This window comes from Lepus europaeus, chromosome 4, assembly GCF_033115175.1.
Source record: "Lepus europaeus isolate LE1 chromosome 4, mLepTim1.pri, whole genome shotgun sequence".
NCBI classification, from domain to species: Eukaryota; Metazoa; Chordata; class Mammalia; order Lagomorpha; family Leporidae; genus Lepus; species Lepus europaeus.
The window spans coordinates 36,571,689-36,589,084 of NC_084830.1; the positions used below are offsets into that span (position 1 = coordinate 36,571,689).

The window sequence follows — 17,396 nt, forward strand, 5'->3', positions numbered from 1 at the left end:
AATTAACTTTATACATATATGGTTAACTCTATGTTAATTAAAGAGTTCAATGATTAGTATGAAAGAAAAAAGATAAGGAAAATATTATAGAGGAAAAGAAAAGAAAAACAAAAATATAGAAAAACAAGCTGTTCCTCAACAGTCAAGAGAAGGGCTGTTCAAAGTCATTGCTTCTCAAGGTGTCAATTTCATTTCTCTATGTTGCCTTTTGGGTGCTCTATTAGTCATCACAGGTCAGAGAGAACATATAGAATTTGTCCAATTGGGATTGGTTTATTTCACTTAAGTACGATGTTTTCCAGTTTCATCCAATTTGTTGCAAATGACCAGACATCTTTTTTTTTTTTAACTGCTGTGTAGTAGTCCATGGTGTACATATTCCATAATTTCTTTACCCAGTCTTCAGTTGAAAGGAATTTGGGTTGATTCCATGTGTTTGCTACTGTGAAATGAGCTGCAATAAACATGGAGGTACAGATAGCTCTTTCATATGCTGATTTCATTTCCCTTGGATAGATTCCCAGGAGTGGGATGGCTGGGCTATATGGTAGGTCTATACTCAGACCTCTGAGGCATCTCCACACTGTCATCCATAGTGGCTTTACCAGTTTACATTTCCACCAACAGTGGATTAGGGTACCTTTTTTCCCCACATCCTTGCCAGCATTTGTTGTTTGTTGATTTTTGTATGAAAGCTATTCTAACAAGGGTGAGATGAAACCTCATTGTGGTTTTGATTTGCATTTCTCAGACGGCTAGCAATCCTAAACATTTTTTCACGTGTCTGTTGGCCATTTGGATTTCCTTTTTTGAAAAATTTGTCTGTTTAAGTCCTTTGCTCATTAATTAACTGGATAGTTTCTTTTGTTGTTATGTTTCTTGATTTCCTTATATATTCTGGTTATTAATTCTTTATCAGTTGTATAGTTTGCAAATATTTTCTCCTATTCTGTTGGTTGCCTTTTCACTTTGCTGAATGTTTCTTTTGCAGTGCAGAAGCTTCTCAATCTGATGTAATTCCATTTGTCAATTTTGGCTTTGATTGCATGTGCTTCTGGGGTCTTTTCAAAGAACTCTTTGTCTATGCTGATGTCTTGTAGGGTTTCCCCAATGTTCTCTAATATATTTAGGTCTTTATTCCATTTTGTGTGTGTTTTAGTGAAATTGTCAGGTAGAGGTCTTGCTTCATGCTTCTGTATGTGGCAATCCAGTTTTCCCAGCACCATTTGTTGAAGAGACTGTCCTTGCTCCATTATTACAGATTTTGATAGAACTTTCTTTTGACACTCATATTTTCACAGTTATACAGTTAGTTAATGATTTAGTTAACTGCATTAGTACAGTTTTCAGGTAACTACAGCAGAAAATACTTGAGAATAAACAAAAAGCTTAGAAAATTGGTAATTTTCAGTAAGCTATAGATAGGTTTATGGTGAGCCAGTTAAGCTTAAGTTTGTTAAGAGAGTTTTTATTGTGTTATCAAATCCTTCCTAGTCTATCCATTATCAAAAGTACTTCTAAAATACATGTTTTTTTTTTTTTTTTTTTTTAAACCAACTATGGTGATTCCTTTTCTCAAGTTTAAAACTGCATTTCTATCTCTTAGGAAATTATTCATGTGCTAAATTTCAGCAAAATTAAGATGCTGGTATTGTACTCAAAAAAGGTCACATGTTCACTAAATTAATTTATAACCACAGTTTTAGGCCTTATTGGCTATTAGAGCATATTCAGTTAAGTTAGGCCACAGTAAAGACAGTAAACAAGTAAATGAAGTCAGTTAATCATTTTTTATTCAAATCCAAATATTTTTTAAAAATTTTCAAAATTTATATCATGAAATTTATTCATTGAAAGCCACTAGGAATTTCACAATTACAATTCTTTTTTTTTTAAAGAAAGATTTATTGATATATTTATTAGAGAGGCAGAGGCAGAGAAAGAAATAGAGTGAGAGAAATAGGTCTTCCATCCACTTGTTCACTCCCCAGATGGCAGTAAGGCTGGAGCTGGGCCCATCCAAAGCCAGGAGCCAGGACTTCTTCCAGGTCTCCCACACAGTGCAGGGGCCCATGCTCTTGAGCCATTTTCTAATGCTTTCCCAGGCCATAGTAGAGAGCTAGATTGGAAGAAGAGCATCTGGGACTCAAACTGGCACCCATATCGGATGTAGGCACTGCAGCTGGTGGCTTTACCTGCTATGCCACAGCACCAGGCCCACAGTGACAATTCTTAATCATAGGAGTAATAAGGATGCATACTTCTTACTGAATCCTTGACGTGCATCTGGTGACATGCTATGTATTGTATAAAGTATACAATTCTCATTGAATTTTCAAACATCGTTGCTTATATTCTATGACCCCCTTTCTATCTGTAGGAAAGCTGAGTTTAAAAATGTCAAGTTACCATTAGTAAAAGGGAAGATGGGAGTTGAATGAAATGTGCATGACTCTAAGAAGTGCATATTGCTTTTCACTATGTCTTTTCTTTATAAAGAGAATAATGAAATAATTGTCCTTACCTCAAACTCTGGACAGAATGTAAAAACAAAGGTCTCTCCTGTACCATAAAAGCCATCACTCACTTTAAAAGGCTCGGATGCTAATGCACCAAAAACCTAAGGATAAAGAAAAGCCTGTTCAATAATGTAGCTCTTAATTTGTTTCATTAAGTATTATCCTATCATACGTGTTTAAATAAAATTTAAAGTAACTGGAACTTGGTACAGTTTTAACAGTTGGATCACTAATCACTTGCTTCATAATTCCCATTACTATTCTAGTATAGGGTCTATTTTTATTATTATAAAAAGAAGAAATAAGATTTTTTTCCCTGGTTTTGAATTCTAAAAAGATGCTTATTATAGCAAATAGCCAATCTTAAGAAGTGGCTAACAAATTTCAGGAGGATATACATGACATGCACAATGTATATATCATTAGGATAACATGCTCTATATGTTTATAGGCCTAGGGAAGCAAAGATACTACAGCATAGGTAAACATTCTACTACTAATAAAGTATGCTATTTTTTCTTCTGCTTCACTTAAAAAACTACACAAGAGCAGGTCTTGGCTCTGAATAGTTTGGTCTTCTAATCCATGGTTTTGTAAACTATGTAAGACATATAGCAGATGCTCTATTAAAAGAATGAATGAATGAATGAATGAATGGGGAACCTACACAAGCCATTTCAGTGCTCTGTATTTTAAATTTCCACATCATAAAATGGGAGTGAAGAGAGCTTGATAGATGATCTCTATAATCATGGTCAGTCTTGACATTCTTTATAGTTTTAATTTTAAAAAGGCTTCCTTATTGAAAGATTAGGGAAAAGTACACAAAATATAAATGTGCAGCTTAATTTAGAATTATAAAAAGTAAAGTGCCATGTAACCTTCATTTAGACCAAGAAATAGAACATTATCAGCACTCTTGGAGCTCTTGTTATGCCTCCTCCTCTTTTAATAGTCCAAGCCTCCTGACAGCAGCCACTAGCTCGATACCACAGCAGTGTCATTTTGCCCATTTGAGAAATAGAATCATAAGGAAGTTACTATCCAATGTTTGATTTTTAATTCAATGTTTGTGACATTCATGTATCCTGTGGCATGAAGAAGTAGTTCACTCTTTTTCTCTAGTGAAAACACCTTTTCTGGGGAATGTAATCTTGGGCAAGTTAATTCATCTTTAAAACAGAGATGACAAGAGTATCTCAAAGGCTAATCTCACAGGGTTTTGATCATTAAATAACATATTATAAAGTAATTAACCTAATATATGACAGATAACAGTGACACATAATAGTGTTTAGTTTACATGTTATGTCACCCTAATGTTCCTCTCCCTTACCTGGGGTTTTGTTCTTGCTATTACCCTCACACAAGTATCTTTTTTTTTTTTTAAAGATTTATTTATTTATTTGAAAGTCAGAGTTACACAGAGAGAGAAGGAGGGACAAAGAGAGAGAGAGAGAGAGAAATATATATAGAGAGAGGTGTCTTCCATCTGCTGGTTCACTCCCCAATTAACTGCAGTGGCCGGAGCTGAGCTGATCCAAAGTCAGGAGCCAGGAACTTCTTCCAGGTCTCCCATGCAGGTGCAGGAGCCCGAGGACTTAAGCCATGCTCTAATGCTTTCCCAGACCATAGCAGAGAGTTGGACTGGAAGCAGAGCAGCCGGGACTCCAAATGACGCCCATATGGGATGCTAGCACTGCAGGCGGCAGATTTACTCGCTACTCCACAGTGCTGGCCCCACACACAAGTATCTTTATGAAAACTCATGCTTCAAGATTTTTTCAATTTCTACCTTTTCCATGAACCTTATTCTTATCTGCCTCAAAGAGATATGAGCAACTGTTACTTAAGCTACCTTTCACTTCAGAGTTTTTGCTGTACTTAATGTATTTTATTCTGCATTAGAGATATTGGTATAAACATTCTTTTCTGCTCTTTGAAGGCAGTAACTTCTAATTATTCACGCTCTTTTTTATGTTCTGTAACATTTAGGGTTCCCTTGGTACGTTAGAAGTACAGAGTAATTATCAGTTATACAATAAAATATACTAATGAAATAATTTTATCAAAAAATATGCTATAAGTTACTGTTAATATAATTTCTTAAGAGAAAAGGCATCTATGCAGTTAGTTTTTCATACCTGTCCATCACTATCTTTAATCACCATCAGCACTGGGGTGTCTAAACCTGTCATTGTTCGATAAAGGGTCTTTAAGCTTGTACCATGCTTCCCAGTGCCATAAACAAGAGTCCATGGATATCCAATGGTTCTTGGTGGAAGATGCTTGGTAAGCTTTGAAAAAAAAAAGTCAGCATTTACTTGAAAGCTAATTGTCAGAATGTATGAAACTAATATGACAGTTTAAATGTAATGGGACTAATAAAATATAGACCACAAAAATAATAATAGAAATAGTTATAGTTTATCATTTTCAAAGAAACTAAGATGCTTGACAATGACTATACATTTCTCAATATAAAACATTAATCTGTCCACTAACAAAAGAATCATGCTAAACCAGACACAGATTATAACAGAGATTAGAACATGGATTACTTCTTGTTTGTGCCCTTTATATCGACTTAACAAAAATACTTAATGGACTATACATTTGAATGTGCAAATATCTCTCAAATAATAGGCTCTACAGCCAGACAATCAAAATTTGAAATCAAACTTCTAAACTTAAGAGTTGTGTGACCCTGAACAAATTACTTAATCACTCTATGTCCAAAATTTCTTCATATGTTAAAAGGTAAGCACAAAATCATCTAATTCATACAGTTGTTAAAATAAGTACGTCGGATAATAAACCAAGTAGTTAGCACTCAACAGGAAACCAAACCTTGATATTACAAGGTCTTCCCTAGACTGTTATTTTTATTTACTGTAGTGTCCGTTTTTTTTTTTTTTTTCCCTCAAAATCAAAAATAGTGTTATTAATTCTGGTATCTCCAAAGCACAAAAAAAAGAAACCCTGCTTGCCACATGTCAGGCCCTAGGTCCTGGCCAAGAGGACCACCCCCAGGGGCAGTGCAGGCCCAGAGGCTAAGTCAATCCAGGCTATGGGCTCAAAGTGGGACTAGCCAATAGGTTTGGCTCTTAGCCCCTGGCTGGGAGGCAGACTCCTTCAGTTTGGGGAGCCTAGGCCATGGTCTAGGGATGATAGTGTAGTGTCTGTTTATCTCAATCTCCTAATATTATCCACTAAAAAATGTCACTGTATTTTGCTCACTTTTTCCCCATGGGGGAGAGCAGTAGTGGCACAAATGAGGCTATTTCACTCTTAAGGGCACACTCTTAATAATGCACATTTGTGGGTATGTCATACCTTTTCAATTTGATCTGGCAGTAAGAGTTCACTGGGATCACTTAGGTTTGGTCGAAAAGATTCAGACTCCAGGTCTGCTTTCGCTGGAGCAACCTGCTTTGAATTAATGTCTTCCCTTGTAGTAATCTAAAAAAGTAAACAGCACCAGTGTATTAATATAAAATGATGACATGCTATCAGATAAATAGAACTTTCAAAGGCATCTTTGAAAAGAAGGATAAAGCTTTAATTTAAGCCCGTATAAGACAAAAGTGCCCCATCTAGCACTAATGGCACATCCGATGTAGAATAAATATGTCATAACTAACAGCAGATATTTTATTCACTACATCAGGACAGACTAATAATGAATGACAAATCTACATATTTCTGTGTAATAAAAGACATGCATGCAAACTTTAATTAGCCCATGATAGGCAAAAGTGAGCCAGTATGCTTTTTGTTTGCATGCCATAGAATTTTTTCATATTAAACATAAAATCTGTCAAAAATAATTAAGATAATTCAGAAAAAACATTGGTGCAAAAATTTTCATTTAAGACATAGTAGAATAAAAGTATAACTTTCTTTTTATTGGTGTGTATGTATGTGAGTCATTAAAAAAAGGTTATGTTTTAAGTGCCTTCATTTATTTACTTTCTAAACAGAAATATTTTAACCTAGTTGGACCAAATAACAAATTCGAAAATTAACCTTCTCATAAATTTAAAAATCTGGTACATTAAAATGAATATATGTTGTTTTCTGATGAAAATGATCCCACTGGTATTCTTAAAATGTTAAAAAGAAAAGTAGAATAAAAAAGCTTCTTACTCTACAAATCTGTTGGTGCTTACTTTTTTATAATTAATACTTAAAACAAAAGTATAATTGATAAAACTTTTAACTTGGAAAACACACAGAATTCTCCCAGAGCAGATAACCAAAATGTAGCAATGTTCAGCAACTATGATTCCACACAAAAATGAAAGATTGCTAAATTATTTTATTCCTTTAACACCTTTCTTATCAAACCTAAACGGCACATATATTTAACCAATAAATGTTCTGGAACCGTAATGTTTTTGATGAGGAGCTAAATGTTAATCCTTTCACATCATCATAATGTTTTACCTTATTTTGATGATGTAAAAGTTAAAAAAAAAAAAAGAAAATCCAAGCAGCATTAGAAGATTAAAAGAAGAAATTAAGTAGGTATTGCAAAGCCATGAAAGTATATCTTATTAAGAAGAAAACAGACAACTAATAACACAAAACTGAAAAATGAGTTTTCAAGTGCACTGCTTTCTCGTTTCTAGAAAATCACATTTTTAAATTATATTTTTAAATTTTACAAATTTTATATAATTTTCTTAGTTCTGGTGGCTAACCTATTCCATTCCAAAGTATTTCTAATAGCAACTAGGAGTGCTTTAATAACAAAAAACAATTTTTTTAATTAAGACATTTGATGTCAGGTTGATCCAACTGAAGTAGCCTTAAAAAGGAGAAAATATTTAGGCCTTGCTATCCATTACTTTTTTAAAAAAATCTTCCCATAGAACCGTATCTTTCAGATTCTCTTTAGCAAAGATTCAATCTCAAAATCAGATACTTTTTAATGTTAAAATTAAATGAAAACTCATCACTCAAAGAAACAGAGTACTGAGAATAGCTCTGAAGTGACAGTAAATTCTTCTGAATATTTTTCAAATGAAAAGATGACAGGAAAGATAACTCTATAGCTCTTTAAGGCAATGGTATAATATTTAGTATAGAAAGGAATTTCCTAATGGCATTTTTTAGTGCTGTTGTCAGGACAAATCTTTCAAAAGTTAGATTTGCCCTGAGAAAGGACACTAAAAACAGGGAGCAGTCAATCTCCTGAGTGGTTTAAACTACTGAAGGGGGCACCTGGAGACGTCTGCAGAGTGTGCGCAGTTCTTCAGTATTTAGAGCATCGATCCTGCGGTGATACTCAGCCACTGACACTACCTGAATGTGGAGACAGGAAGACAATAATTCCACTGACAGTTGAGGAAAACAGTCCCCCCACCTCCAAAAAAAGAGAAGAGAGAGAGAAATTTAACTGGGGAAAGAGAACTACAATCAGGGTTTCTTTCCCCACTCCACTCTAAAATCCTAGTCATATCAAACTGAAGTGAAATAATACACAATGAAGAATTTTACCACTACATCCAACTAGCTGATAATATAAAGTTTAATGATGACACTATGTCATATAGACTGGCCAGATTTAATTCACTAACAGAAATTCATTTTTGTATAGGAACCACTATATGAAACATAACATGCTTTGCTAACATCAAAGATAACAACTAAAATCTAAATGGTCCTCCTATTTACAAACAGTAGAAGTTCCAACTATCCCCTCCAAATCATCTGAGTTCACACATATTATATCCTAACAGTCATGCTGAAAGAACTTGGCACAGGTAACAAACAGAACCATGTGTATCAGGAAAAACAAAAAAGAGAGAGAGGCAAGAAAGGGATATGAAGTTCATTTTAAAATATACGGCAGTAAGAAAAATAGATTTTCAAAACCTCTTCTAATCATCAGTAGCTTCTAAGGTATGTGTAATCTTTTTACATGATGCCTTTGTAATTTCTGCCTTTCCTCTATTTTATATCTTCGTGATTTGTATTACTGCAGTTATTTGTGACTGCTAACTTAACAACTTCCTGCACACTCCCTAAGGAAATTCTGCATCTTCTCTAAGTGCCTAGAACAATCTGTTACAAAGTGTTGAAATGTGAACGCCATATATGACAGATAAACACTATTACAGAAAACCCACAAAAACAGACAAGTTTTCTAAAGTTGCCTCAGGAGTTATAGCTCTTTCAGATCATGACAATAATACCAGAAACTATAATCATAACAGTAGATTCTAGTGGTGTCATAAATATGTGCTGATTCTCCTGTGATATTTTTGTATCAATCAGAACAGATTGTGTGTAGACACTCTGGCAACAGCATGCAGTTAAACCAAGTTGCCCACGAAGACTCTAGAGTTCTAATTTAGGTTTCAAAAGAATCTTGTTCTAGCCAACTAAAATGAACTGGCAACAAGCAAATATCAAGGTGTGAAAAGCTATGCAAACCTGTTGAAAACTATGAACCATCCAAGAGTAGAAAAGAGAAAATGAAACTGGACAGATTCCCATTCTGGTATTATCATACTGACTTTTATAAAACAACAATGCATACAATATGGGGGCTTACTTTGAACTTACAAAGAAACCCAAAGTGGTTATGCTCCCTAGCTCTGGGGTTAGATGGTCCTGGGTTTTACCCCCTCTTTATCTATTACTTCATGAAACAATGGAAATAAGAGTACTTCCAAAAAGAGGTTTTAGGTACATTAAATGAGAAAATACATATAAAGGACTAAGTGCAGTGCTCAGTATACATGACAGTTACTATTAATACCACTTGAAGCTGCTAATTTTTTACCAGTTACCCTAAGAATTAGGTGACAATGGCTGAAATTCTCCTAATTTATAGCTTTTAGTTTTGCTATCAGGTCTGAGATCACAATTATTTTGCATACTTTGACTCTTCTGAAATTAATTTTAAACTTCAATATTGAATAAATGCTTTTCAATGAAAAACAACAGAATTTTCAATAAAGATGGAAGAAAAAATAGGCACTAAAAATTAAAATCATAGCCTTGCCAATGGCCAGCAACAGAGATATCTACAAATGTTTCTAGTGGATATTAATTTTTTTTCTCCATGACATTGAAATTTTCAAATCATGATTTATTTACTCCTATGCCTTCCTTCTATTCCTCTAGTTAAGAGTGACTTTGAATCTATTTTTAAAATCCCTTCTTTTCCCATAGGAAACAGACTGTTGAAAAGAAGTAAAATTGAATTATGCTTATCAAAAGGATCAACTATGACCTAATTGTACTGGCATCAATTAATAAAGAATAAGCCACTATCAGAAGTCTAAGCTTTTAGCATTCAGTAGTCAGTTTATTTAATGTTACAAATGTAGGTTTTCTGATTCGTATTTTTTTAAAAAATGTGAAAAGTATTTTTTTCTAGGACTTATAAACTCACTGATTCTTTTAACTGTACATACTTACTCATGCCCTGATGAGCAAACATAGAAGAAACTCAAAAAGTCTGAATTAACAGAGAAGGGGGCGTTGAAAATGAGTACAGAAATATACTTTCAGCTCTTTCAAAAAATGATAAAAAAAAAGAGATGTGGGCTCCTAGTATATATGATGATATTGGAATTATTCTTACATTAATTTCTATATCCTTGGTAAAAGGTCATACCTAAGTAGAAATATTTCTACAAAATATCCCATATTGCACTTCAGATTATAGGATATACACAGTTGAGGAATCCAACACCTTTCAATTAAAAACACATTCACTATCTGGCTAAAAAGTCATTTCTTAAGGAATAGAGCCAACAAAGCTTAAGTGCTACATCTGATTCTCTTACATCAAGGCAGGGACCCTCAAAAGATTAAGCAATCAACTATATAGCACAGTCTGCCCATTTCCATTCCAGCTGCCCCACTTCCAATCCAGCTCCTGGCTAATGCACCTGGGAAAGCAGTGAAGCTGGCCCAAGTGCTTGGGCTCATGCCTCTCACGTGGGAGACTTTGATGAAATTCCTGGCTCATGGCTTCAGCCTGGTTCAGCCCAGGCCATTGCGGCCATTTGGAGAATCAACCAGTGGATGGAAGATTTCTGTGTGTCATTCTGCCTTTCAAATGAATTTAAAAACTGAATATGAGGGCCGGCGCCGTGGCTTAACAGGCTAATCCTCCGCCTTGCGGCGCCGGCACACCGGGTTCTAGTCCTGGTTGGGGCGCCGGATTCTGTCTCGGTTGCCCCTCTTCCAGGCCAGCTCTCTGCTATGGCCCGGGAAGGCAGTGGAGGATGGCCCAAGTCCCTGGGCCCTGCACCCACATGGGAGACCAGGAGAAGCACCTGGCTCCTGGCTTCGGATCAGCGAGATGTGCCGGCCACAGCGGTCATTGGAGGGTGAACCAACGGCAAAAAGGAAGACCTTTCTCTCTGTCTCTCTCTCTCACTATCCACTCTGCCTGTCAAAAAAAAAAAAAAAAAAAAAAAACAAACCTGAATATGAAAGAAGAAAAATGTAGGAGACCTTGGGTTTAAACATGCAATTTTAGATAAAATACTAAAAGCATAATCATGAGAGAGTAAAGTAGTAAGATGAATTTCATTAAAATTAGACACTGTCAAAGAGAATAAAAAGATAAACTACAGACTAAAAGATAATCTTTGCAACATAAAACTGATAGAGGACTGTTATCTAAAGTATAGGGAGAACTCTTAAAATGCAAAAATAAGAAATCAGACCACCTAATTAAAACTTGGACAAAACAGCTGAGTAAACATCTCAGCAAAGAATACATGCTAAGTGGCAAATATGTCATCAGGAAAATACAAATTAAAACAAGGAGATACGATTACCCGTCTGTTTGAATAGCTAAAATTAAAAACAGTGACAGCAAATGCTGACAACAATGTGGATCAACAGAAATTTTCATTCATTGCTGGCATAATGCAACATGGAACAGCTACTTTAAAAGATTATTTAGCAATTTCTCATGGAACTAAACATGACCTTTACCATATAATGCTGGACCTAAATAATGAAAATTTATATTCACACAAAGTCTACACATGACACTTTGCTTTTTTACGTATGTGCCCAAACATAGAAGCAACCATGGTATCCTTCAATAATAAACAAATTGATACATCCATACAATGGAGTAGTAAACAGTGTTAAAAAGAAAGCAGCTGTCAGGGAAAAAGACATACAGGAATCTTAAATGCACACTGCTATAAAGAAGTTTGAAGAGGGCTCATACTGTATGATTTCAACTATATGATACTTTGGGAAAGGCAAAATCATAGAAACAGAGATCAGTAGATTTCCAGTGTACAGGGAAAGGTAACAAGGAATGAGTAGGTATAGCACAGGGAATTTTTAGGACAGCGAAATCATACTATGGGCAGTGAAATCATAATATGTGACCCTGTAATTGTAGAACGTGTCACTGTACACTGTCCAAACCCACGGAATATATGACAAAAAATGAAACCTAATATAAACAATGGTCTTTGGGTGATAATGGAATACTTCATAAATTAACAAGAAATACCTCACACCACTGCAGAATGTGAATAATATGGAAAACCGAGTCAAGGAAAAGAGGGAATATGGGAATTCTCCATATTTTTCATTCAATTTTTCTGTAAATCTGAAATTATTCTTTGAAAAACAAAACGTAACAAAAAAATGTTATTGCTGGCATTGTAGTGCTGCTGCCTGCAACGCTGACATCTCATATGAGAGGAGGTTTGAGTCCTGGCTGCTCCACTTCCGAGCCAGCGCTTTGCTAACGTTCCTAGGAAAGCAAAAGAAGATGCCACCCACGTGGGAGACCTGAAGTCCTAGGCTCCTGGCTTCAGTCTGGCCCACACCTAGCCACTGTGTTACTTTGGGTACTGAACCATCAGATGGAAGATCTCTCTTTCAGGGCCGATTAGTAGGTTAAGCTTCCTCCTGCACCTCTGGCATCCCATGTGGGCGCTGGTTTGTGTCCTGACTACTCCACTTTGCATCTAGCTCTCTGCTGTGGCCTGGGAAAGCAGAGGAGGATGGCCCAAGTGCTTGGGCCCTTGCATCCACATGGGAGACCTGGAGGAAGCTCCTGGCTCCTGGCTTGGGATCAACCCAGCTCCGGGAATTGTTGCCACTGTGGGAATGAACCAGCGGATGGAAGAGTCTCTCTCTCCTTCTCTCTCCCTGTAACTCTGTGTTTCAAAGAAATAAAATAAATCTTTAAAAAATCTAATTTCATGGAAATACTAAGGCTGAAATTGAGGGAGGTGCTTACCCAGCTGGGGAGGGCATTCAAGAAGACCGAGAAAAAGCACACAGGCATACACACATGTATTAGTAATGCTGTAGTTCTTATTTGGCTAGTGATTTCAGACACTCATTTTATAATGCCTTGTAACTTGCATAGGTAATAGATAAGCTTTCTGACTACTGAGTCAAATACATAAAGAAATTTTTTTCTATACTGCAGATGTATGAATATAGTCTGTTTTCAAATCAGTTCTAAGTGACCAGAGAGTATATGATGTGTTACTTACAATAAGGCCCACATAAATACTAGTTAATATTAATTTTCTGTTACTGCAGGTAGGCATCACAATCCATTGGAAACAATACTGGATTTGGGTGTAAACCATTTCCTTAATTTCAATTCTGCTTTTTACAGTTTTATGAATTTCCACAACATTATTTAAACTCCTAATTTCTGGATTTTCAAATAGAAATCATATTCATAATTTAATTTTCATGAGGAACGAACAATATATATGGTACATATAAAATAGATTCTGAAATATTAAATGTCTGAAATAATTCCCCTATCCTTTTCACATTCTGAAGATTTTAAGAGCGAGTATGGGCCGGCGCCGTGGCTTAACAGGCTAATCCTCCGCCTTGAGGCACTGGCACACTGGGTTCTAGTTCTGGTTGGGGCGCCAGATTCTATCCCGGTTGCCCCTCTTCCAGGCCAGCTCTCTGCTATGGCCCGGGGGATGGCCCAAGTCCTTGGGCCCTGCACCGCATGGGAGACCAGGAGAAGCACCTGGCTCCTGGCTTAGGATCAGCGAGATGTGCCGGCCGCAGCGGCCATTGGAGGGTGAACCAACAGCAAAGGAAGACCTTTCTCTCTGTCTCTCTCTGTCAAAAAGAAAAGAAGAAAAAAAAATAAAAAAAAAGAGCGAGTATGGCAAAGAGTTTATGGGCATGAACGGGGGCCAAAATGCCTAGATTGAAACCTTAGCCCCAACTCCTACTAGCTGGAGCAAGACTGTTATATGCTTCCTGTTCTTCACTTGTAAAATGGATAAAGTAATATTTAACAAGTTTGTGAAGGTGAAGATTAAATAGGTAAACTCATGTTAAGTATTTAACAATACTTACTATACAGTGTCAGTAGAAATACTTTTATCATCATTATTGTAATCTTAAGCTAAGACCACTTGAAAAAATTTTATATTCAAATAAACTCTTCTTAAAATTCTGAAAACCAATACTTGCACAGGTGTAAATAATTTATGAAGGATGAATGTTTTTCTCCTCTATTCTCATACATTAAAACTCAAATAAAAATTTATCTTTTCAAATATCAGGGCCTATATTAAAAAGGTGACAGAATTTGTGAAATAACGATACAGATAATAATGCTGCTATTAAATAATTTGTCATTTTAACATGATTAAGTATAAAACCTTATTATAAAATAAGCTAAAGAATTTTCAAGCAAACTACAACTTACTGACAAAAAACAAAAGAGGCATGACACATCAGTTACAAATATATTATTACCTTCCAGTAGTTGTTGATTGAGATTAAAACTGACATTCAGAATAAACCTTAATTCAGCCTTAAATAAATTAAGCCAAGGGCAGTTAATCATGCTTGATCAACGTGGTTCCCATGGTAATGTTAAATCCATACCTTTTATCTATGGTGTATTCCACTTTGCTAGGAAGGTAGTATCTTTGAGACCTCACTCTTCAATAAAATGAAAAAATCGCTTTGTTTTACACCCAAGTTACCATGTATCTGGGAACTTCAGGTGTTCTACTATATTCAAATATATAAACTGCCAAGGTTTATGGAAACATATGGCCATATTATTACTAGTTCTGTAAGATGGTTTATCACTGAGGTCTATTAAATACTAATCTATTGAACAATGACATGAAGAATTCTAACAATCTACAAAATAGCGAGTCCAAAAAGGTCAAATTTCATTTGTTCTAAAACAAATTATTCTCCTAAGAGAACCATTTTCTATTTTCAGTTTTAAAGCAGAACAGCCCATTTGAGTAAAACCTTATAGGGAATCTTAATCTACAAAACAACTGAAAGAACAGCTAATTTTTTTTTAAAATTTTCTTCTCAATTGTCTCAAGTCTTTTTCTTGACCTCCAGCTCCTAGGATAGTCACTTTAAAAATGGCAAGGGAAACAGCCAGCATATTGAGACCTGAGATACCTACACATCAGAACTAACCATAATATACCATTTTAGGAAACCTTAAAAAGCATCCTGCTGAAGCAAAAAATGTGCTAGTCAAACTGTGTATACTCCATGACAGCTGAGGTCAAGAACCACTCCATGTCTCTGTTTCCACAGAGAGAAAGGTCTTCCTTTGCCATTGGTTCACCCTCCAATGGCCACCCCGCTGCAGCCGGCGCACCGTGCTGATCCGAAGGCAGGAGCCAGGTGCTTATCCTGGTCTCCCACGGGGTGCAGGGCCCAAGGACTTGGGCCATCCTCCACTACACTCCCTGGCCACACCAGAGAGCTGGCCTGGAAGAGGGGCAACCGGGACAGAATCCGGCGCCCTGACTGGGACTAGAACCCGGTGTGCCGGCGCCGCTAGGCGGAGGATTAGCCTATTAAGCCACGGCGCCAGGTTGTTTCCACTTCTTTAAAATGGGCAATATCCAGTGGACTATAAAGGTTACTGTGAATATTATATCAAATAATACATACATAAACTATTTGTATTGGCAAGCTGTTAACATTTGCTCAAGCAAGAGATAAGATTTCTGAAAAAATAACACACCAGCCCCTAATATGAATGAATAGGAATCAGTGAGTGTAGTAAGTGTGTGATGTACCTTATAGTGACCTATAAAATTCAAAACAGTCACTAGTTATTTTGCTTGTTTGTATTAAACTGTACTGAAGTCCTACCAAACAGTTGACAAGTGATTATTCAAACTAAAACTTAAAAATATATATGTGAATAGCAGGGCTATTCTTGATTTAAAAAAAAAGCTGTGCTCGCTGGATAACCTTGTAAATAAATGATCATGAATTTTACAAATGAAGCATTTCAGATACCTAAATCTCTATATGCTGATATAATATATAAACAAAACTCTAATGGCTGGTGCAGTGACTTAGCAAGTAAAGCCATCAACTGCAGTGCCTGCATCCCATATGGGCACGAGTTCAAGTCCCGGCTGCTCCACTTCTGATCCAGCTCTCTGCTATGGCCTGGGAAAGCAGTAGAAGATGACCTAAGTGCTTGGGCCCCTGCACCCAAAGACCTGTAAGAAGCTCCTGGCTTTGGATGGGCCCAGCTCTAGTCATTGTGGCCATCTGGGGCATGAACCAGCAGATGAAGACCTCTCTCTGCCTCTGCCTCTTTATAACTGTACCTTTCAAATAAATAAATATTTTAAAAAATCAGAAATTATAATAAAAAATAACACCAGTCAAAATCATGCTGGTATTTTGACACGCTTAACATTTAAGAGAAGCAGGTTGCTTTGGGGATGTCCCAAACTCATTTCTGGTTATAAGTTTATAACTGGCCTTATTTACGTTATTTGTAATTACAGCAAAAATAAAATTAACATTCATGAGGAAAAATATTATCATGGATTACCTCAGAAAGAGTAATGGGCAATACATTTTATAACAAAGAATGTACAGATATTTACTCTGAAAAATAACTAGAATTCTTAAAATAGTACAGTTGACTGAAATTTTCCTTTACTAGAATATCTAAGTTTTGTATTAGGTAGCACTGCTTGAAACTTTTTAAACAGCTTTTTCAAGAATGGCTAAAATTATGCCCTTAAATAAATAATACTATAAAAGTATCGAGTTCGGGATCTAGTCAATAAAAATTAATTTAGTCTGTTCTACTCAATTTATTTTTAAGCATGGAAAAAATTCTGAGTATTTTCCTATAAAGTTAAGCTTAAGTAAAAAGCATAAAGGCAGCAATTAAGATTTTGTACCTTCCTGTTGGTCTAGAATAGTAAAACAAAACACTTTCAAAAAGCAAAATAATTTCTTTTTTTATTACTTAGAACTAACAAAAATAACCTAAAAGGCAATTTCTACAATCATACAATTATGTACTCTACAAATACTCTCAATGCTTAAACTTTCAGAAATTGCACAATTTTACATAATGTCACCATAAAATGACTAGTACATATAGAAATTGACTAAGATTTACCAGAGTATATTTGTGATTAATTGGTTGATGTCTTCTGCCTTTTTTCCCATACCAGAGACGAGACATTTCCTTTCGAGAACAAATTAAGTTACATCAAATCACGTAAGAACTGTTTTCAAAAGCATTCTTCCTCTGTCAAAGATAAATTTCCAGCACCAGAGCCCTACTACAGTGACAAAACAGTTTGCTAGAGACAAAGATTTGATTGACAAGACAGGGAGCTAATCACAAGTGGTATTCACTGCAAAAATAGTCCTGAGTGGAGACTGTGAAACTGAGGAGGGAAGAGAGGGTTTCCCAGGCTTAAGTTTGGTTGCACTGTACACAAATGTGCAAAGAAAGGGCTCAAAACTTTAAAGACACAGAGCATGTATTTCGAAACACCAGTATATTAAGAAATATACAGAAAGTAACTCAGTCACAAAAAACATAAGAACAATTTCCAGAGTCCCTTT

General features: G+C 35.8%; 1 protein-coding gene across 6 annotated transcripts in view; it reads right to left on the reverse strand.

Moving 5' to 3' along the window:
• OXR1 (oxidation resistance 1) overlaps nucleotides 1-17,396 on the reverse strand; it is a 485,930-nt gene that overhangs the window by 7,808 nt on the left and 460,726 nt on the right. For 4 of the 6 annotated variants that reach the window (XM_062188113.1, XM_062188114.1, XM_062188115.1 and 1 more), the window contains 4 exons: nucleotides 7,749-7,829; nucleotides 5,856-5,981; nucleotides 4,664-4,816; nucleotides 2,525-2,620 (listed from right to left, as the gene is read on the reverse strand). In XM_062188113.1, the coding sequence (XP_062044097.1) occupies nucleotides 2,525-2,620; nucleotides 4,664-4,816; nucleotides 5,856-5,981; nucleotides 7,749-7,829 (456 nt within the window). The remainder of the gene's footprint in view (nucleotides 1-2,524; nucleotides 2,621-4,663; nucleotides 4,817-5,855; nucleotides 5,982-7,748; nucleotides 7,830-17,396) is intronic. The other 2 variants (XM_062188116.1, XM_062188117.1) reach the window with 1 other exon arrangement.